At 42.3% G+C, this 22,749-nt stretch overlaps 1 protein-coding gene across 1 annotated transcript in view; it reads right to left on the bottom strand.

Moving 5' to 3' along the window:
* Positions 1-9,073: 9,073 nt before the first annotated feature.
* Positions 9,074-22,749, bottom strand: part of LOC5508455 — a 47,024-nt gene continuing 33,348 nt past the window's right edge. The window contains exons 23-34 of the mRNA XM_048720234.1: positions 22,623-22,736; positions 21,559-21,798; positions 21,141-21,380; positions 19,732-20,361; positions 19,243-19,467; positions 17,729-17,918; positions 15,831-16,919; positions 15,163-15,395; positions 13,722-14,025; positions 13,000-13,221; positions 11,673-11,977; positions 9,074-10,638 (exon numbers count right to left, since the gene is read on the bottom strand). Coding sequence (XP_048576191.1) covers positions 9,370-10,638; positions 11,673-11,977; positions 13,000-13,221; positions 13,722-14,025; positions 15,163-15,395; positions 15,831-16,919; positions 17,729-17,918; positions 19,243-19,467; positions 19,732-20,361; positions 21,141-21,380; positions 21,559-21,798; positions 22,623-22,736 — 5,061 coding nt within the window. The 3' untranslated portion in view covers positions 9,074-9,369. The remainder of the gene's footprint in view (positions 10,639-11,672; positions 11,978-12,999; positions 13,222-13,721; positions 14,026-15,162; positions 15,396-15,830; positions 16,920-17,728; positions 17,919-19,242; positions 19,468-19,731; positions 20,362-21,140; positions 21,381-21,558; positions 21,799-22,622; positions 22,737-22,749) is intronic.

The following is a 22,749-nucleotide window of genomic DNA, read 5'->3' as shown; positions in this document are numbered from 1 at the left end:
AGACATGTCCGATGTCAGAATAATCCAGGCGGGGTAATTCTAAATATGCAGCAATCTCTGCTGAAAGCATCCTCGGAAACCCAGGGGTATTTTCGCGAGTGAATAAAATTTCCTTAGAACTTAGAACATGCCTTGTTGTCAAATTCACGTGTAATAAACGATTTGGGGGGGTTTTCTCAACGGAATTTATGACTCATAATTTGACAACAACAAGGCATGTTCTAAGTTATAAGGCAATTTTATTGACAACATTTCACAAAAAAAAAAAAAAAAAAACCGCTTTCCTCGACCGATCTCAGAACAGCCGAATTCCGAGCTACGACAAGCAACCATTGCCTGGGCTACCTGTGACAATACATGAAGTAATATTGAAGTAATATCTCTACATTTTCTTGTTACGGAACCGTTACCCAGAGGAAGTAGGAGAAAGGGGTGTCATATCAGCAAAAGGACCACCACAGGTGGTCACAGGTGCTACCCTAGTAGCAGAGTTTTTTCTGTTTGTTTCTATCAGTTCACTTATCCGTGTCGCGTCTCTGTTCTTTCGCGTTCCCGTTTGAGACGCGACACGGATAAGTCAATAAGTAAACTGATAGAAACAAACAGGAAAAAGCTCTGCTAGTAGGGTAGCAAGGGCGGGTCCAGACGTTCCGGTGGGGTGCGGGGTCGAAGCAGGGGTTTAAAGAGGTTACGAATTTAGGAGTCCCCAGGGAAAAAAGAACCAAATTTTTGTTTTGTGGTGCCCCTTGTCCTTCGAAAGATGTACGTTTTTTCCTATAAGCAATTGTGCATTTACGAACGAAAACAAACACATTCCATAGGAAAGCATCTAGTAATAGGGGACAATTATTCCTTAGGCCTTATTTAAAGTTTTCGCATACCCCAAGTAGAAAGGTCTACTTTTTCGGGTTTTGTACCGGTCCATAATAATCGAGAATCCTTGATTCTAATTCTTGAAGCCTTCCAAGATCAGACAACCCTAGCTTTCCCTTAACCATTGCGTAGCCTCAAAACATATCAAAGTCGCTCGCTCAGCTATTTAGGTTCGAAATCTGAGGCTTTTTTGACAAGAAAATGTCATCTTTATAAATGCCTCTAGAATTAATCCAAAGACTGAGTAGAATACTGGCAAAAACGTTTTCAGGGAGCAACTTCAGAATACCCGTCCACTGTGGAGCCACGTTACTGCGGTGGTCCGCAGTGAAGCTGTCTTTCTGATTCATCTAACGAAATTATTTAATTGATCTAAGTCACTGCTACCGTGGTCCGCGGTCCGCTGTGAAGCCGTTTGTACATATTTATAGAACGAAGTATCAAATGATAACTTTAAGTAATCTAAGTCACTGCTACCGTGGTCCGCGGTCCGCAGTCTGCTGTGGAGCCGTCTGTGTATATTTATAGAACGAAGTATTAAATCATAAATCTAACTGATCCGCGGTCCGCTGTGGAGACGGCTCCACAGCGGACCGCGGACCACGGTAGCAGTGACTTAGATCAGTTAAAAATTTAATACTTCGTTCTATAAATATGCACAGACGGCTTCACAGCGGACTGCGGACCGCGGACCACGGTAGCGGTGACTTAGATTACTTGGACTTATTATTTGATACTTCGTTCTATAAATAGGAGGGAATGTATGCTGTCATGTATGCTGTCATGGCGGAAGGACGCTCTAGAGATCGCTCCTCTGAAAACGTAATTTCATCTTCTCCAAGTCCATCCAGGACTCGCTCATGGTCAGTATCAGATCTCAGTAGCATGGATTTATCGAGACCAGTGGATTTGTTTGCTTTGTCTTCGCTGAATTTTACCAAAAAATGTGATCAAGTCGCCGAGCTCAAGGGCCTAAAGGATGAGTCAACTATCATCACGAAAGCGCTCGACGGGAAAACATTAGAATCACTCAATATATCAGATCTTAAAACCGAACTGGGAAAGAGAAAGCTTCCGAAATCTGGTTTAAAATCGGTGCTTGTAGAAAGACTTAGGACTCACATCTTAGATTACGAAATCTCCCGCCAAAATTCAAATTACCAACCGCCACAAATAGATCTTGATAGCACTGTTGAAAGTAAAGCCGACGCCGGCAATAAACAAGAAACTGAACCGGAAGAATTAACATCGACCAACTATGTTTCCCTAAAGAAGTTTAACGATCTTGAGCGTGATGTATTGGAACTTAAAGATCTATACAAATCATTTCAGTCCGCTCAAAGGCTTAAAGAGGAAAATGGTTATCTGAGAGAAGAGCTTCGGCTAATAAAGAGTGACATGGATAAGATCAGGGAAGAGAGAGATTCACTAAAATTGGTTGTGTCAATGTTAAGTAAAGATTTGTACAAAAATCATCCTGACAACAAACCCTCGTCACAAGATCAAGTACTTGATTTGAATTGTGATACATTGCCCAGCCAATCAAAAGATGGAGCTTTGGAAACCGAGACAAAAGAGAGCAACCCAGCCGCGGAAAACAAACGCTCCAATCAGAAAAATGCCAACGCAAAACGAAGTCATAAGAAATCTAACAAATCTACGGCCGTAAATGGAGCTAAGCAATCTGGATCAGTACAACAAGAGCACAGAAAGCCCTCTGAGGTAGTCATCGCTGGTGATTCGATGATTAAGTACATTAATGGGTGGAATTTATCCAATGCATCGCAGCGAGTGAATGTCAAGTCCTTTTCTGGAGCCCGGGTTAGTGACATGGCTGACTATATTAAGCCATTGATTCGCAAAAAACCTGAGAGTATTGTACTTCACATCGGAACAAACGATCTCCGAGACTCGGAGCCCCACAATGTCGCTGACGGAGTTGTAGATCTCGCACATCAAATCGAATCTGCTGATATTTCTGTAGCTGTGTCGGGGTTAATAACAAGATCGGATTCTGAGGAGCTTACCGGCCGGGTGAAGGAAACGAATCGTTTACTTCGTTCCTTTTGTAACCAGAACGGTTGGGAATTTGTCCCTAATACCAACATTACATCGGCTCATCTAAATACAAAAGGACTTCACTTGATCAAGTCAGGCACCCAGGTACTCCAGAGAAATTTTAATTCAATGTTAAATAAGTGATTGGGTGAAAGTGTGAGCGCTAATTCGCCGGCTTATTCACTTCTCGACCAGCCTAAATTATTTTCTAAAAATTTTTCATCTAACAATGATTATATTCCATCTGGCCCAACAGCTAGAGGCTTCAAAATGGCTTTTTTAAATATTGTCAGTATTCCAAAATATATAGATGAAATTCGGACGTCTAAATTAATGAATTCATTCGATATTTAAGGTTTTAGTGAGACCAGGCTCGATGACACTTATACAGACGCTGAATTAAAAATTCATGGATATGATATCTTCAGGAAAGACAGAAATCGCGATGGTGGCGGTGTGTGTGTATATATCCGCAGCTCCATCAATTGTGTTAATAGAAAAGAAATTGTTCCTGAAGATGTCGAAGCTGTCTGTTTAGAAATTCGTAAACCAAACAGTCGGCCTTTCATTGTTAGTGTTGTCTATCGTCCTGAGTCTCCGATCGAATATTTTAATCGCTTCGAAGAGTTGATAAAGGCAGTAGACGATGAAGACAAAGAGCACGTGATTCTTGGGGATTTAAATTGTTGTTTACTCAAGAAGAAAGTCTTTGATAATAAAACAAAAAAGTTAAAATCAATTTATGAAGCATATCAACTATCCCAGTTGATAAACGAGCCCACGCGTATAACAATTGATTCTAAAAGCCTAATTGATCACTTTGTCACATCGTCTCCTGACAAAATAAACTCATCAGGCGTAATTCACATTGGTCCGAGTGATCATAGTTTGATCTATGGAATAAGAAAGATAAACCCTTATAGGTGTGCGCGAGATAAAGCAAAAACCATTGAAATACGTAATTTTAAACATTTCGATCAACAAAAGTTTGTAAAGGACCTCCTTACTCAGTCGTGGGAACAGATTGTTTTGTGTCATGACACTAATGAGATGTGGGCACATTGGAAAGACCTGTTTCTAAACGTGTTAGACAGGCATGCCCCTGTACAATCTAAAAGAAAAAAAGCATTTAATGTCCCATGGCTGACCAGAGAGATCAAAGATTTAATTAATAACAGAGATAAGTTAAAGCGCAAAGCAATGGTGAGTAAATTACGTAATGACTGGGATGATTTTAAGGCATCCCGAAATAAAGTAAACATTGCCTTGCGCCAAGCCAAATCCAACTATTATCGTAATAAGATTGCAAATCAAAAGAATAATCCCAAAGAGGCTTGGAAAACGATAAATAGTCTACTTGGTCGCACCAAAGAAAATACAACTGTAAATGAACTTAAATTTGACGACCAAAGCCTTTTTTCACAAGAACATATTGCCGAAGCATTTAATGATTATTTTTCTAATGTTGGTCCAAAATTGGCAAGTTCAATGGCAAACCCTAGTAAATCATTTGAGCATTTTATTAAGCCATGTAGTGCTCAAATGTCACGTTTTAAGTTAGTATCCAATACAAAAGTACTAAAGCTTTTGGGTTGCCTTTCTAATGCCAAAGCGACTGGTATTGACAAAATCTCTGGAAAAATACTCAAGTGTGCAGCCCATGCCATTTCTCCATCTCTCACTTACATTTTTAACAACTCTATAATTTCCAACTGTTTTCCAGATGAGTGGAAAATGGCTAGGGTTTTGCCCCTCTTTAAAAAAGGCTCTAAGACTATTCCCGACAACTATAGACCAATAAGTATATTACCAGTGATTAGCAAACTAATGGAAAAAATAATGTATGAACAGTTATACGATCATTTTACAGCAAACCAAATTTTATCCGAACAACAATTTGGCTTTCGAAGACTACACTCTACTGTTTCTGCTCTCCTTGATAGCACTAATAGCTGGTATATTAACATGGACAGACAAAAGTTTAATTTAGTTGTATTTTTGGATCTAAAAAAGGCATTTGATACCGTTAATCATGACATTTTGCTTCGAAAACTAGAATTGAATGGTATCACTGGAAATGCCCTTTTATTAATTCAATCTTATTTGTCCAACCGTAAACAGAAATGCCAGCTAAACAGTACAGTGTCCTCTGAAAGTAAAATCACATGTGGCATTCCTCAGGGTTCAATTCTTGGCCCACTTTTCTTCCTCTTATATATTAATGATCTACCAGAGTGTCTATTGCACACTACTCCTAGATTATTTGCTGACGATACAAACTTGACAGCGTCTGGTAGTACTGTAGGGGAAGTTGAGTTGGCCATGAATTCGGACCTTGAGCAAGTGAAAGAATGGCTCTTGGCTAATAAATTAAGTCTCAATGTAGCAAAAACAGAATTCTTATTAATAGGATCCCACCACAAGCTAAGAACCCTTCCTTGCAAACCTTCTATTTCTATTGATAACAAGGAACTAAAACAAGTTCAGCAAAGTAGGGTTCTTGGTGTGGAAATTGACAAACACCTAAATTGGGATCAGCACATTGATTCTCTTGCTAAAAAAGTCAGTTCTGGTATAGGAGCCATGAAACGAATTTCTGAATTTGCTAATCAAAATACATTAGTCTCTATTTATAATGCAATCATCCAACCACACCTTAACTACTGTAGCGAGGTGTGGGATACTCTTGGGCAATGTAACACAATCCGTCTTCAAAAATTGCAAAATAGGGCGGCAAGGGTGATCACAAACAGGTCAAATGACACCCCTGCCACAGAGGCTCTAGCTGAATTGGGCTGGCAAAATTTAGAGACCCAGCGAGCAAAGACAAAAGCCAAACAAATGTTTAAAGTTTTGCATGATATGGCTCCAAACTGTCTCACGGACCTTTTCAGCTTAAAGAAAAATATTACAAATTACAATCTCAGAGGCTCCTCCACCTCGCTACAGCTGCCACTCCCAAAAACTGAATTTATGAAAAAAAGTTTCAGCTATGATGGAGCTAAATTATGGAATTCCCTCCCAGAGGCTAGTCGAGATTGTACAAGTTTATCATCATTTGTCAGAGAATTAGAGGCTCACACTTTTATCTAAACAAATAATTAGTTTAGCGTATTTATAGTATTATATATCCACATAGATCAAGTTTTTTTTTTCTTTCGTTATTTATTTATTTAAATACTTTTACTTATAGTTATATTTCTAATTATTATAGATATATATATATATATTTTTTTTCCCACACGCCCCTTGTGGAAATCAGCTGTTGTTGACGGGGCAAGCGTGTCTTAAATAAAGTCTATCTATCTATCTATCTATCTATCTAGGAGAGGGAAGAGGGAAAAAAACCCTCTTCCCTCTCCTTTCCCCCCTGCCCTGCGTCCGTTTTTGCGCTCGCCCCCAGGAACCGTGCGGCTTAGAATACAATATGGCGCCCGATCATCGAACGGAGAGGGTTTTCTGCGATTAGAATACAATATGGCGCCCGATCATCGAACGGAGAGGGGTTTCCGCGATTAGAATACAATATGGCGCCCGATCATCGAACGGAGAGGGTTTTCCGCGATTAGAATATAATATGGCGCCCGATCATCGAACGGAGAGGGTTTTCCGCGATTACCGAATACAATATGGCGCCCGATCATCGAACGGAGAGGGTTTTCCGCGATGATAACCGAGTACCGCCTGCAAGCAGGCTATAAATCTAACTGATAAGTCATTGCTACCGTGGTACACGGTCCGCAGTGAAGCCGTCTTTGCATATTTGCGGACCGCGTACCAACCAATTTCGCATTATGGGTAGTAGTCTTTGACTGCGGACTGCGAACCAACATAACATATCCGATTATAATTTAATTGTGCAATGATGGATATTTTATATTAATTAAGTAGTTCTGGACTGCGGACCGCGGACCGATTAAATTTAGAGGCCTTAAAATGTGGACGGGTATTCTGAAGTTTATCCGTTTTCACTAGCATAAAATATTGGTGATTAAAACTGATAATTAAAAAAGCTGATCTCTCGGTACATTCTACCTTGTTTTGCTTTTGAGTTTAAGTTCTTAAAAGATAATTTCATTTTATTTATTTTGGTTCTCCTAGCCCAAATACCATATGCTAATTCATAAACAACATTAGCACACAAACTGTCTCTCATCTTGTTGTCGATGAAAGGCCTACGACATTTTTCTTTTAGCGCAAGGAGAAATCTCTTGTATCAATGAAAAACATCAATCATGCAAACAGCCTTTTATTCTTATATAACACTTTTCAGTGATCGTTATCACATGCATATTATTGAGCCAAATATTATCATGCAAATATCAGACGAAAAGTTACTTTTGCAGCTGAGTAGGGGATTAGTGGGGATTGCACAGGTATAAAACCAATGGATGCCCGGAGCTAAGGCCATGCAACACGAGAAAATTTTTCCTGCAACTTGCAATGCAATGATGACAAATAAAAATTATGTTGTAGAAAATTTTATGAAACATTATCCACAGGGCGATTTTTCTCGCATGTCGTGAAAAGTAGAAGGCGTTTCTACTTTTGCTGCAACTTGCAACGCAACATAAAATTGCATTGCATGTTGCAAATAGGGGATGTCACTCAGTATATTCAAGCACTCGCAACGAAACAAAATTGCGTTGCAGGTTGCAGAAAATATTGTCTTATGTAACACTGGCCTTAACTGTTGGCTACACACCTTTGCAGCATGCAAAATGATATACCCCCATCAATAAAAAAATACATGACGGGTTCGTAATTACCAAACGCATCACTCCTACAGTACAAACTTACATAAGGCCTTTGAGACTGGGGGGGGGGGACTTAAAGAAAGTGTAGGCATATCAAACATATTCCCCATGGATAGTGTCTTTCGTTTGCATTGCCTTATATGGTCATTGATGCCCATATTTAGAAGAGCTTAAGTTTTCCCGCTCCCTGATCTCCAGAAAATATGGTGAAAAATGCTGATTCCTGTCAATTTGAGACTCGTGGCAATAATTTGTCCAAAAAAACCTGACAGATTAGTCAAATTTTTATCTCACTAATCTTAAAAAGCCCTTAGACCCAGGCCTCACAGAGATTGACCGAGCGGGTTTGAAGGTCACCCAAATATTAATATGGAGGGAGGGGCTGCTATAATCAAAGCTTGATTAATAGCGTAACGGGTTTTTTTCACGAATACAACACCCCCGCTAATAGGGCATAAGATTCGATCGTCAAAATAATAATTGTAGGAAGGGAAATGCTTTGTCTTCATTGAGATATAAGATATTTAACAATTAGACTACGATTAGTTCGAGTTTTCTATGAGTCAATAGATAGTAAACTAGGCGCGTATTTGACTCAAAGAAAACGAGAACGAGTAGTCTAATTGTTTTAGTATAAATCCACTCACACACTTCCTTCAAATAAATGACGATTTTAATAATTCTCAGTAATAAATAATATAACACAACGAAAAAAGTATTTAACAAAATCAAAACAGTGCGCGCTCGTTTGAAATGGCGTTTTCTAGTGCTTTCGCGAGCGCCCGGTGTTTGCAGAGCGCGCAGATAAACGAAAATTGAAAACTTTAGCTTTAAAACCTTGCAGTCTTCGTCACTTTTAGGGTCCTTTTGTAAGGATGGAAAATGCATTTACTAGAAAAGATTGTGAACCAAACTTCTCGAATTTGAATCAAGGTTTTTCGTCTCTTTCGCCGGCTTTTTCGCCACTCACTATCTATGTCTCAATAGATAGTGAGTACGGGAACCAATCAAATTGCGAGATTCGTGATAGCGTGTAAGTGGATTTATAAATCGAGATATATTATAGATAGAATAATCATTAGCCCAAGCAAAGGGGACCCGTCGTGATGGCCTCTTAAACTAAAGGTCCCTATCGCCGATGTGTTGTAAGGAATTTTGAAATAATGAGATGTATTACTTAACTACACTACTTTAGATTGCTACCAAGGCAAGAAATTCCTATACCGTTGTTGTTCTATTTGCAGCTTGATCTAAGATACGACATGCAGATTAATGTTGAGAAGTCACGTGGTGATACATCACCTTATAATCCTAAAAAAAGAAAAAAATATTTCAACTTCGGACCATGGGTCCAATGTAAGGATAAAATCAATATAAACACAAACTACGATATAGCTCATTTCATTGATTGTTAGTTAGGTGCAAATATCCGATGAACAAACAACTAACAACGCAGTGTTTCACGCTCATAACATGGTGCTTAAACACTTTTTCAAAACATGCATTAGGGGTTGACTATACTTTAGGCACATATGCAGGGTTTAATTATTTTACCCAATGTAAGCTCAAATGCTGTCGAATAAGCTAGCCACCCAGAACACACACTACTTAAGTTTCGGCATATTTGAGCAAGGGTAAGTAAGCAAAAATTATTGGAAATCAATCCATGCATATGTTTCATTTACGCGAACGAGTCGTTCAAATCCACATGGATACCGTAGAGATCTTTAATGGCGTCATCGTTTTTCTCCGCCTGGCTGCGAGGGCGTGGGGTCGAGCTCACGATGTTATCCATAATGGACTCCTCGAGGCGACTCGTTGCCCGCGGGACAGTGGGCTTCTCCTCGTCACTCGAATCGTCCTCCCCACTATCTCCGTCACTATCCCCAGACTTCTCCTCGTCGCTGCTAACCGCGTCGTCCTCGGACTGAGCATTCTCTAACTCCTCTAGTCGGCGCTTTTCGCGGTACATGACAAGCATTCGAACCAAGTCTTCCCGCGACTTCTTAGTGATTAGGTTATCAAAGACCGGTATGGCGTCGCAGATGTCGTTCTCTGTGAAATTCTCATCCGCCTCCATCATCATTTGCATGATAATCTTCTTTTTTTGGCTGGCCGACTCTGGGACGAACCAGTTTGTCTGACGGATATCCTCCATGCAGACGTTTCTAAGGGCGTATTGGACGTTTTCGGATATTTCCTCGATGTCGTCTATCTGCAGTTCAATCTTCGTCTTGGGCTCAACATAAGTAGGCTTGATCGCTGGTCCGACTTGTTTGCCAATGTTTTGTTTGACTGTGTGCATCATGAACGACATAATCTCGTGGTCGTTCGCCTGCTTCGAAACGTCGCTGTTAACCTCGTTGAATGTCTCCACGATGATTGAAAGGAAGACGTTCATCAGGATGAATAAGACAACAAGGACGTACGAGAAGAAGAACATAGGCCCAAAAAGACGATTCGCTTGCTTCAACTCATCAAAATCGAAATCCCCGAGGGTAAGACCCATCAGGGACGCCATGGTGCCTTGGAATGACGCGTAGCTATCCATAGATATGCCAAATACCACAAACCCAAACTGCGCGTAGGCAAAGAAGATGACAGAGAAGTAAACGAAGAAGTAAAAGAGAGGTTTTGCGGCGGCTTTTAGAGTCGACGATAAGAGAGCCATTTTTCGGTTGAACCTCAGAAGTCGAAGAAACTTGAGGAAAGAGAAAAACACTGCAAGACTGCAGGTTGCTGTGACCCATTCATCCAGGAAGGCGACGTACTGGAAACTAACGAAGCGGTCGGGTGTTTCCTTCATGTTTCCAATGGTGTACTTGGTCAGAGCCAGGCGTGCAAAGTAGAGACCAATAGCGGAGAGGGAGAACAACAGTACTAAGATCTCCAGGTAATTCCATAGATCCTTGAGATACTCCTTTCTCCCGAGAGCACGGTACTTTTTGACCTACAAATTCAAGTAAGACGGCTTTACTGAAAGACGATGTGCAATATGCGAAATGCAATATGAAATAAAGAATATATTGTAATTGCTTTTGTGAGTAAAGCACAGCTGCCGTTGCCATACCGTGCCAATTTAATTCCGCCATGGCGAAGTCCATTAATCATCCAGACGTACAACTGTTCATTGGCCTAATCCAAATATTCAGATTCGACACAACAGAACGCGACGTATGAATCGGGCCTAATTACAGCGGGAATCAACCTCGTCACCAGGCTCTTCTGGGTAATTTCCATGGCCTGGCCCATTTCCACAGGTAGATCGTATAGGGGGCAATTGAATGAATTAGGCTCAAGAGGTATTTCTACGGAGCGATTTTCTGAGTACCCTGAGTCATTCCTTCACTCAAATACTGTAATATTAAAAATACATATTATAAATACTGGCGAACTCCGAGTCGGAGTATAAAATGCAACGGTAGAAGTGCCGTTTCAATTTTTATGCCGTAAAATTCAAATCAATATTGTCCTTAGATGTTAAGCAAAAATATTACTTGAATATCGTGGACGGAAATCTTTTTGTTTTTACCTGAGGTACCAAAATTAATTGTTGTTGCGTGTTTTCATCGGTGTTTTGCGAGCGGAAGTCGACCAAATTAGCTCACTAAGCAAAGCAAATCTACCAGTAAAAATTTTTATCGGGCCGTATTTATAACAAAACGCAGTCGAAAGGTAAAACAATAAGTGTGCAACACATGAATGCGGTTGGTTTTCCCATATCTTGTAAAACGGCTTTGTAGGAAGGATTTTTCTCATTGATTCCATGTGATTTCATGACTTATTTCATCAATCTGTCGGCCATATTAGATTCGGTAAATACTAGTGTCGGTCTACCTGTGGAAATGGGCCAGCCTCCGCCAGGGTCTCCGTCAGCTAGACGCCATATTAAAACTTACCCAGAAGACCCTGGGAACGAGGTTGAGCGGGAATCCAAGAGGCGCGCGCGTAGGCCACCTGTACAGAGGGATTCCCAGATCTCACCTGTTTGTAAAGGAACAACAGCAAGAAGGCCAGATACATGATCTCACACGCCATCACAAACACCATCTCGGGGCCGATGTAGCGGTACAGCCGCAGGGTCTGTACCCGAGGCCAGTGATGGTATCCCCCTGTTGGGAGGATTTCTGTTAGGAGTGTCACCACGCTGAAGAAGTTCGTGTACGCATTGTAGATAGTGAATTCGGCAAATATGGCTCGCGTGTACTTGTCAATCCAGCCTTGTGAAGAAAGGGTGTCGGCGATCTTGAGGGCGTCGTCCCGCTTGGATCCGAAGTCTGCCACATAACCTGACAAAGAACACAAAGGGTCATAAACGGGCTCTAAATGTTTACAACGGGTCGCAAACGAACTGTACGGGTTATAAGCGGATGCAAGCGGGATTGTGAATAGGTTGTTAACAGGTACAACAGAAAGAATACAAATACCAACGGTTCGCAAACTGGTCACAGATTGGTTATAAAAGATTCGATAAGAAGCGTACACTACGTGACGTAGATTTTGCTACAAATAGTGAACGGTCTCAACGGGTCAAAACCCGAATAAAACCCTATAGCTCTAAATATATTACATTATATAATAATATAAAATACAACAAGCACCTCGCCTATTCCCACTTTCTCCCAATACCTGTCTTCTCACCTCTTGCACAATAAAAGGCAAACGCCACTTAATAATAAGGCGTGCCCTTGAGCTCCCAGACGCAAACATTCGAGCCCCCTGCCTCTACCACAACCCTACACTGCTATGACCTTCACCCCTTCCTAGCAAACACCTCGACTACCCCTCCTATCACCCGTCCTTTCACCTCCCGCCCAATAAAAGGCCAGCATCCCCCAGTAAGGCGTGCCCATGACAGCCTACCTAGCGAACGCCTCGACTACCCCCTCCTATCACCCGTCCTCTTACCTCCCGCATAATAAGAGGCCAACATCCCCCAGTAAGGCGTGCCCATGACAGCCGTCTAGAGAACACCTCGACTACCCCCTCCTATCACCCGTTTTTTCACCTCCCGCCCAATAAGAGGCCAACATCCCCCAGTAAGGCGTGCCCATGACAGCCTACCTAGCGATAACGACTCGACTATCCCTCCTATCACCCGTCCTCTTACCTCCCGCATAATAAGAGGCCAACATCCCCCAGTAAGGCGTGCCCATGACAGCCTACCTAGCGAACGCCTCGACTACCCCCTCCTATCACCCGTCCTCTTACCTCCCGCCCAATAAGAGGCGTACATCCCCCAGTTAGGCGTGCCCATGACAGCCTACCTAGCGAACGCCTCGACTATCCCTCCTATCACCCGTCCTCTTACCTCCCGCCCAATAAGAGGCGAACATCCCCCAGTAAGGCGTGCCCTTGAGCTCCCAGGCGCTCCTGAAGTTCCACGGAGTCTTGTTTTTCTCGTCAGTTGTATCGTTGGTTCCGTATGGTCGCCATCCCGTCAAGTAATCATCTTTATCTTCTTTGTCCCAATCATATGCAACGTTACACTCGTCGAACAGATTCCGCATGAAGTTCAGCATCTGGCATTGATCTGGAACAGGTCAAAAACAGTATGGTGTAACTAAAAAGACTTCTGAAAAGCTGAAGGAGAACTTCGTGGTCTACGTAGGTAGAATAGCAACATGGATTCAAGAGGTATATTATCTCTATGAAAACGTTGTACGTCTATGAAAACAAACTAGCACAGCATATACACCACACATTCCACTTGAATTCTGTGTTGATTTTTTTTTTCCATTTTTAATAAATAGCTTGAAAACGGTTTCTTACGAACCTGTCAGAATGGGTTTTACCAGTAAGAAGTCCTGACCATACACTCGGGGGTAACCCTTACTTGAAAGCAGTGTCCCCTTTATACACCCAAATTAAACACCACAAATCAGTTTCTGAAGACAAACCTGACGAATCTGTCAGAATGAGTTTTACCAATAAGAAGTCCTGACCATACACTCGGGGGTAACCCTTACTTGAAAGCAGTGTCCCCTTTATACACCCAAATTAAACACCACAAATCAGTTTCTTAAGACAAACCTTTCTTAACACGCAGCTGCCTGAGCCGAGGTGAGCCCACCATATAAGCAGTCTCTCGGTCAGCGGTAAATCCATCTGTGTACACATACAATACACTAGGGTCCTTGACGTAATTTCCGGTGACAGTGGTCCATTGCTTTGAGTTCTTGCGCTTGACTCGGAGTATTGTCCTGGCCTTTCGTATCTCCTGCCCTTCAATGAACGTCTCATTGACGTCCACAACCGGGCCATACCAGTATCGGGGCTTTAGCGTAGGTAGGAAGGACGTGGTTACCCAGCTCCAGTAAGATTTTGGGTCTGAGCTCTAGAATCGACAAAGTCAAAGATGTGAGACACAGAACTACTCAGTTGGCAACTGTCAAATAAAATGCCCGTGTGAACACAGCGCCAGGCTAAGTTCAAACGTCTTATTATCCATGAGCCGTATTCAATGCAAATGCAGGCAGATTGACGACGAAACAATCGACTCGATTTATTTTGCATCGAAAGTTAGAGTAGTTTAGTTCGGTTAAAGTTATTTCAAATACTTTGATAATTTTCAGTATAGCGCAAAGTATTGCGAGAAAGATTCCGTGCGCTTCGCTTGCGACTGACTGACCCGTGATGCAGCTGCAGTTTACAATCGTTAGAGTAAGCTTAGCGTGTAGGCGCGTTCGCCGAGGATGGTACGACGTGTCAGCGTCCCAGCAGTTCTTAACTTCTTTAAAAAGTGCTTATAAAATTCTATAAGAAACAAGACCTTCGGCTAAAAGAATATCGATAAACCACCCTTTATTATTGTTTAAAAATGAAAACCCATCAGTTTATTTGCAAGAAAACTTTAAAATAACCACTCACAATTGAACCGATGGAATTGGATTCTTTGAGTGAGTCGGAATTGTGCGAAGGAGCGTAAAATGACGGCGTGATTGGCCTTCTTTAATGTCCTTAAACCAGGACCCGCACTATAAAAGGGCTTGGCTCCGCCCTCTTTCGGCTGAATTAAATTCAAACTTCAAGATGACAACAAGCCGTAACATTGCGTCGGTAGTGAGACTTTTTAGTTGTGTTATCGTTTATAATTTGAACTAATTTTTTCTGCACATTCCTGCTCTTTTGGTGGGTTATTCACTGTTGGTAGTCAAAAGAGAAAATAAACCGAGCAAACGAGAAGAAAAGCGCTTCAAAAGTTGAGTTTGGGTTTCGCTCCTCGTTGGTAAACAAGACACGCTTGACTGAACTCCGGAGCTCTGCACCGCGTTGCAGTTTACTGACAACTGAACCTTTCGTGGACCTGGTCCAGGCCCTTTTATAGTGCGGGTTCTTGTTTAATCCTAGAAGAATCACAACTAAAAAAAAAAAAAAAAAAACTCAAGCTGACCTGTCCCGGTATTGAACCCTCTGCGTTAAGATAAAACGCCTGCGCCACTGGCCTATTGCGGCTCAGACTGGCTTTACTTACTGAGTCAAAAGGATCCATTCCTGTGTATTTGGTATGCACAAAGTAGTCCTCCATGGAAGTGGTCACCTTATAAGCCATTGGGTCCCTATTTCCGTAAGCAATCACCAGTACAATGCCGAGGAAGAATAGGTATTGCACAATCTCGTAAATGATGCTTTTCATCTCTTTCTGTTTAAGTCTCAGTTGGCGGGCTGCTTCCAGTTTTTCTGGATTCGGGGGCTTGTCGACGAAACCTACGGAAGAAGCAAACGGAAATAAGAGGTGTACCGCATTTAAAAACTTAAATGGGCACATTTGCTTTCGAAGAGTGACTTAAAGAAGCTGAAAAACACTCGAGAAAAAAAAACATCCAGACTCCTTCAATGATGAAGATATCGATACTCTCGGTATGACGATATCGATAATGACCTTTTTGCAACTTTTTACTTGTTTATGATTAAGGCTGTAGCTAAACCATGTAGAATGAAAGGGTGAAAAGTGGAAATTCGGTAAACAAATAGTTGCAATAAGGTTGCAAGACTGCCAAACAATACTAGATGAATATAATAAAAAATATATATATATAAACAAACTCCGGCCGGCCAAAGTCTCTCTGTCGCGCTTATAATTTTATAGGAATCCTACTACCTAGACAAAGGCCTATTCCTCCGACGCATCTATTGACTCACCGAGTTTTCTAAGTGTCTTCTCCTCCTCAGTATTCTTAGCCTTATCGTGCACTAGCTCCTCGTCCTGCGTGAGCTCTGGGTTCCCTTCATTATCATCTTCGGCCTTATTAGGATCCTTGATCACCAAGGCGAAGAACATCGCCATGGCGAACACTTTGAGCGGTTGCGAGACCAGCACATCTTGCCAGAAAGAAATCATCATGGCTGACAACCAGCCCTCGGACTTTTCCTTACCGAATGTCAAGCCGTAGAATATCGTAAAAATCGCGGAGACCGTGGATGAGAGGAAGACTAGAGCATAAGCGACGTATATGAATCGGCGGTCCAAGGAAAATTTCTTTTTTGGCTTCTTCTCCTTCTCTTTCTTTTTCTTCTCTTTTCGATCCTTATTTGACTCCTCATCTGAATGTTCCTCTTCTTCTTCATCTTCATCAACATACTCGGGTTCTTTGAGCTGAGAGGGTTGATCCAGGTACTTGCCGCTTTGGTTGTGAGGGTCCTGGTCCTTGCTGAGGCTCTTCTTCGGATCATTCGGTGGCTTGACCTTTCGGAAGATCGTCACGATTATGATATTCGCCGGCAGCACGACCAAGCTACTGGTGATGCCGATGGAGACTTGTTTCATCGAGAAACTAAACGGACCAACGTGAACCGATGTCCCGGTTGATGACTCGTCGTCAACTTGATAAAACATGCAATTTGCAAGCATAGTAGAAAGCATGATGGACAGGCAGCAGGATAACCGTTGGACCCGGGTGAAGGTACTCTTTGCAGGCCTTGCCACAACTGAGAACCACAAGTGTCCGTCAGTTAGGTTCTTCCTCGCTTCAGTCGAGAAGAGAAGATTGAAGTTTGTGAGTTCCTTCTTGCCGGCAACACTCAAGGTTCGCTCCACCATCCCGTCATCTTCTTCGACAGCCAGCCAACGATCGTTGATGAACCAAGACTTCTGATCCGTCTGTAAGTCGTGGACCATGATTCTTGCCAAGTACCACCCAGGATTTGTTCCGCTGTTGTTGTGCCAGATGCGAAGCTGCTGTAGCTTCCCTAGACTTGCCGGTACCGCCATCAGGAAGTAGTCTACGTTACCTGCAAACAAAATTAAAGAACACCGATCAACCACTCCTTTGTTATTATCATGTACAATAGGGGACTTGCGCTAAGAGGACACGTGACCTTTTTGGTTGGCAAATTTCAAAACAAAATGATCAAACAAAAAAATTCCGAAATTTGCGCCCGTCACACGAGAGAACGACGAAAAAAATAAAATCTTTAAATGAAACTAAACCCTTTCATAAGCGCTGAATACGTTGCTTTTTGTTGCTGTAATTTTTCCGCTAAAAGCCTGAGCGCACGCTAGTTTACCACCTAAACAGTCACGTGATCTCTAAGCGCAAGTTCCCTACAAATAGAACGGTCTATTTGCAAGAAAACTCCAAAAGCGGCGCGCGTCGCACTATAAAACATACATGGGGTAACTAGTTGGTCACGTGTGTGTGCAAGGGATGCGTGCAAAAGACAGCAGCATGCCACAAGAAGAAAAAAAAATATTTAAATAGCAGCTATATTCATTAAGGAATAAACCGCTAAACGAAACAGTGCGTAACTGACATATCTCTCTAGGGGAATTATCTGGGGTAACGGTATTTATTCATTTAGCGAGTACATGGGCCTTAAGTAAGTACGAACGTCTTTGTCTCCTATTATCTTTGTTCTACAAAGGAGTTCTTTTGTCTCTATTCTTCTCGTTCTTTGTGTCGAGGTGCGGATATTGTCCATTTGCCCAATCAAATTGCAGCTTGTAAGAACTGCGTACTGACCCTGGGCCTTAACTGAATCAAAAGTGGAGTCAGAAGGCGGCATTTTCTTGAGTGAAAAATGTCCACTATATTATCTACCTTTGCAGAATTTCCTGCGGTTCGGATCCGGGTCCTTGAGTTGCCGGGGCGATGTCTCATCCAGACCCCCACTCAGAACCATTCGCACATCAGAGGTTGTCCCGCTTCCTCGCGCGTGTCCCGTGTAAACAACAATCTCATAGAGGTAATTGTCACGTGGATCATTATCCGGAAGTGGCGCCAAACCAACCTGCCACACGATATAATGACGAATGAAATTTAGGGGAGGGGTAGTAGTGGGGAAGACATATGACATCTCGTATGTTGCCTTGTTGTGGCTGGTATTTTAGGGAATCCAATGATTAAAAAGGTAATTCAGAGATCCGACGCGCGCACGAATATCCAATCAGAAAGCATCAAATAGAAGCCAGCGAAGTGCAACCCAAATGTCCCACAAAAGTCCCACAAATTGTACAACATGTTGGATGAGGTCAGTGAGTCCTGCTCGGATTTTGCGAAAATACAGACGTTTATAGCGTGTCGTTCTGCGACTTGAGAAATAAAACACAGAAACCTAACATGATGGAAACTTGTCTTGTTGTACAAGCTTGGTGAAAATCTTATAGAGAAGCATAGAAAAAGATGACTACGAGTTTGGTTGTTGAATGGAAACGGCACGAATCTCAAAATACGAAAACTTGGAAATGATTAGATAAAGCGGTGCTCTCTTTGGTAGGTACTATGTGTTTTCAAAGCTATTTTTGTCAACTTTTGTCAACAACAAAGTGCGGTGAAAATGGAAGAGAAAGCCGATTTCGCTGTTTACGTCTGACTTCTAACTACAAGTTTTATAGGCAAACGTCAAAATTTACTTACTTTCAGCAAAAATACGAACGACAGTCTCATTCTTACAAGTAATTGAAGTAATATCAAACACAAGTTTAATGGTAGGACTTACATTGCACTTGTAAGTGGTTTGTTTCCTTTTTGTTTTTCGTTTCTTCGTAGTATTTTACGCGTTTTTCTACAATTTGAGTTCCAACTCTACACTGATTGGCTAATCGTGCGCGCGTGATTGACATGTCGGATCTATGAATTTACCTTTCCTGGTAACCTCTTAAAATTTCAAAATGATTTTTTTTACTTAGTCGTAGTTGAATACTTTTAAGTATTAAAATAATTAGAACGTGAAATCCGTTAAAAAAGTCAGTTTTTCCAAACTGGAATAAGTGAAAAACTTTTTTCCAGATTTTTAAGCTAGGATGCAGTTACATTTTAAATATACCCTGTATCACACAAAAGCTTGGCCTAGCGGACAAGCCACGTTTACAGAACAGCCGAACATTAGGGGAATGAATGATATGTGTTGTGTAACGTAAGCTACCGTGACAATTTTAGTGACATGACTTTTACCAGCAAATTCATTTGTGCGCTTCAAAACTTGACAGAAACATTCGATGTTCGAGCTTCGATGTTCGTGTCAAACAAATATGTCATTCTTGTTTCCTGATGCACAACTTCCAAAAAACTTCCGGTGTCCACGTTATCAAGAGTTACACTATAACAATTCGTACCTTTTCGAGATCTTTCCTGTCCGCCCTTCTAGCCCAAATAACAAGTAAGAAGTAGGCACCAAAAATACTCAAGACAAACGCAAAGACGGTGGGATTCTTCGCCAGCTCATCCAGGCTGATTTTACTCCAATCGATCTTGTTAGGCGGGACAAAGAAATCGCTAGCAAATGACGTCAAATGAGTGGAAAAGCACTGCGATAGTTCTGGGGTAGTAAGCCCACCAACCTGTCAGATACAATAAAAAGACGTTATTAGCTTGATCAAATTCTGGTCTATCTATCCTTGCCTTAATATTGAGTGCTATCTATAATGAAATATCGTTTTGAAAATGATAACTCATACAGCAATAAATGGGCCATCGATAAAATTTCACAGTGATTCCAGTGTATTTAGCTCGCTATTGAATATCTTCTGCATTGACCTTTCTGCGTCAATAATTTCCGGCTGTAGAGTCTCTTACCTGCCCATATTTGGCATTTTATTACTTACCGTGATACCAGTCGTGTCATAACTGTTAGTAGTGGTGTTGTAGAAAAAGCAAGACGCAGTGAAAGTATTGAGAGTGTAGTTCAGGTTAGCCGCGACGCTCTCTGTTGGCTCTGCTGTGGTGGTTTCAGAACTGTCTCCCTGGGCATTCTCCAACAGGTGACAAACTGATACCCTCCACACACCCGCTGCCGTGCGATTCAACATCTCATTGGACGCAAACAAGCGATAAGGAAAAGGGTCCTCCACTGTGGTGTTATCCACTGGCGTCGATGTACTGTTGTCGACCGAGGGCGTGGTGTGATTAGCAATGTGGTTTGCCTTATCGCAGGAGTCTCGCATCAGGAAAATCCCAAGTCTCTGAGATTGGATGTTAGGGATAGCTTCTATGAAGAGCGTGCTGTGGTTTTTGTAGATAGTCACTAGGTGGCAGTTGCATCCTCCTGGAGAAAGTGTATGGACGCTGGACTTTGCCTTGAAATTCTTTTGTACAATCCGCACTTCAATTGGCTTCGAGGTGTTGCTAACGTCGATTTTGGTTCCATTCGGATATTCCATTTCCAGGGTGGCCATACCACCCATGTTGGCAGCGTTTGGGTCCTGTAAGTGTGGGTTATTTTCCAGGGTGCTTCCCTAAGATGAATAAAACAAGATCGTTATTAAATAAGGCATGCATTTCATGCCGCATAAAACACAAAGCAGAAAAAAATTAAAAAATCAAATCAGATTCATTGATTTATAATTTCCTGAAGCTCAATGACGCTTCACACATAAAATCCTATCCATATAAAATATGTATGAACTAAAAATGTACCATCTTGGAACTGAGGAACACAAGCTCGCATACGCTTAGAAACTCAAATTCAAGGCCTAGAGACAGAAAGTTACTCTCCCTGTCTCGACCAGGAATCGAACCCGTTTCAGCAGAGATGAGAGGCCCCATACGCTGACGCGCTAACACACTGGGCCACCCGTGATTCCTTGCATTTCCATCAGAAAATTTAGCGAGTATAACTGGAGATACTTTCAATCACATATCGTTAACAAAGCATGGGACTTCAATGACGGATGTCTGTCTGTCTTTCTGTCTGTATGCCCCTGTAACGGCTTGCTGTCCATATCACTTCCTCCAGCTGTATATCCGTCTATCTTTCCTCTGCCTGTTAGTCCATCCGCCCGTCCTTCCGTCCGCCCGCCCGTCCTTCCGTCCGCCCGCCCGTCCTTCCGTCCGTCCGCCCGCCCGTCCTTCCATCCGCCCGCCCGTCCTTCCGTCCGCCCGCCCGCCCGCCCTTCTGTCCGACCGCCCTTTTGTTTGTCGGTCGGCCTGTCCCTGTAGTTGTATATCTGTTCGTCTTATGCTCTGGCTGTATATGCGCTCGTCTTTTATTCTATCTGCAATCTATCTGCCTTACCTTGCTAAAGATTGTAATTTCCGTCGAAAATAAGCCATCTAATCTCTCAAAGCTAGCGCTTTCACCCGCCACGGTCCCGAGGGTATCTGCAGTGTCTTTTTTTGTCGTGATTTCCGCTGCTCCCGCTTTGATGTTTTTCGCTACCTCGCCTGGCACAATAGAATCAAGAATACCATCTTGGAGACTGCCTATAATTTTCATTAGGGCATTTGTCTTGTTCCGCTCAGCTTCTTGTTTTTGCTGGAAAAGCAATTTGAGAACCAATATCAAAGACCGATTGGAATTTAACCGTAAAGATTTGAAGATCCGCTTTCCCACGGAGTGTATTGTTATATCACGTCAAGCAAACACACACAGAGCAAGTTGAATATAACAATGATATGATAAGGAGCAGCTTACGCAATAAAACCAAGCGTACCTGAAGTTCCTCGGGACTTAATGTTGGTGATACCACAGTAGTGACTGACGTTCCATCAGAACTGGCTGCAACACTCCCTGACGATGAAGAGGAATCGTCAGATGCGGGGACAACGGGTACCTTAAAGGTGACATCAACCACTACGGAGAGAACAGACATGGTAAACTGCTCTTTCTCCTCTTCGGAATCGAGGTTACTGATCTGCCCAGCGTTAGTAACAGTGTTTTCGAGGAGTGCTGTCTGCAAGGAAAAACACATTCTATTTAGGTAAAAAAATCCAGTAGGAAAGACTATACCTTCGTGAACCGACAGTAAACCATGGGCATACCTCAGTGAATCGACAGTAAACCATGGGCATACCTCAGTGAATCGACAGTAAACCATGGGCATACCTTGGTGAACCGACAGTAAACCATGGGCATACCTTAGTGAACCGACAGTAAACCATGGGCATACCTTAGTGAATCGACAGTTAACCATGGGCATACCTCAGTGAATCGACAGTTAACCATGGGCATACCTCAGTGAATCGACAGTAAACCATGGGCATACCTTAGTGAATCGACAGTTAACCATGGGCATACCTCAGTGAATCGATAGTAAACCATGGGCATACCTTAGTGAATCGACAGTTAACCATGGGCATACCTCAGTGAATCGACAGTAAACCATGGGCATACCTCAGTGAATCGATAGTAAACCATGGGCATACCTCAGTGAATCGACAGTAAACCATGGGCATACCTCAGTAAGTCGACAGTAAACCATGGGCATACCTCAGTAAATTGACAGTAAACCATGGGCATACCTCAGTGAATCGATAGTAATCCATGGGCATACCTCAGTGAATCGATAGTAAACCATGGGCATACCTTAGTGAATTGACAGTAAACCATGGGCATACCTCAGTAAATTGACAGTAAACCATGGGCATACCTCAGTGAATCGACAGTAAACTATGGGCATATCTCAGTGAATCGATAGTAATCCATGGGCATACCTCAGTGAATCGATAGTAAACCATGGGCATACCTTAGTGAATCGACAGTAAACCATGGGCATACCTTAGTTTTTTCATCTAAAGTAGTCGACATTGAAAGAACACTCATCTGAGCTGTAACGTCCTCAGGACTAGATATCGGCATCGAGACAGCAAGATCCATAATCATCCTTTGCGCCTGCGGAGGATAA

Source organism: Nematostella vectensis, chromosome 12, assembly GCF_932526225.1.
Source record: "Nematostella vectensis chromosome 12, jaNemVect1.1, whole genome shotgun sequence".
NCBI classification, from domain to species: domain Eukaryota; kingdom Metazoa; phylum Cnidaria; class Anthozoa; order Actiniaria; family Edwardsiidae; genus Nematostella; species Nematostella vectensis.
The sequence above is the reverse complement of the archived record's forward strand: the minus strand, read 5'-3'. Positions and strand labels throughout refer to the sequence as shown.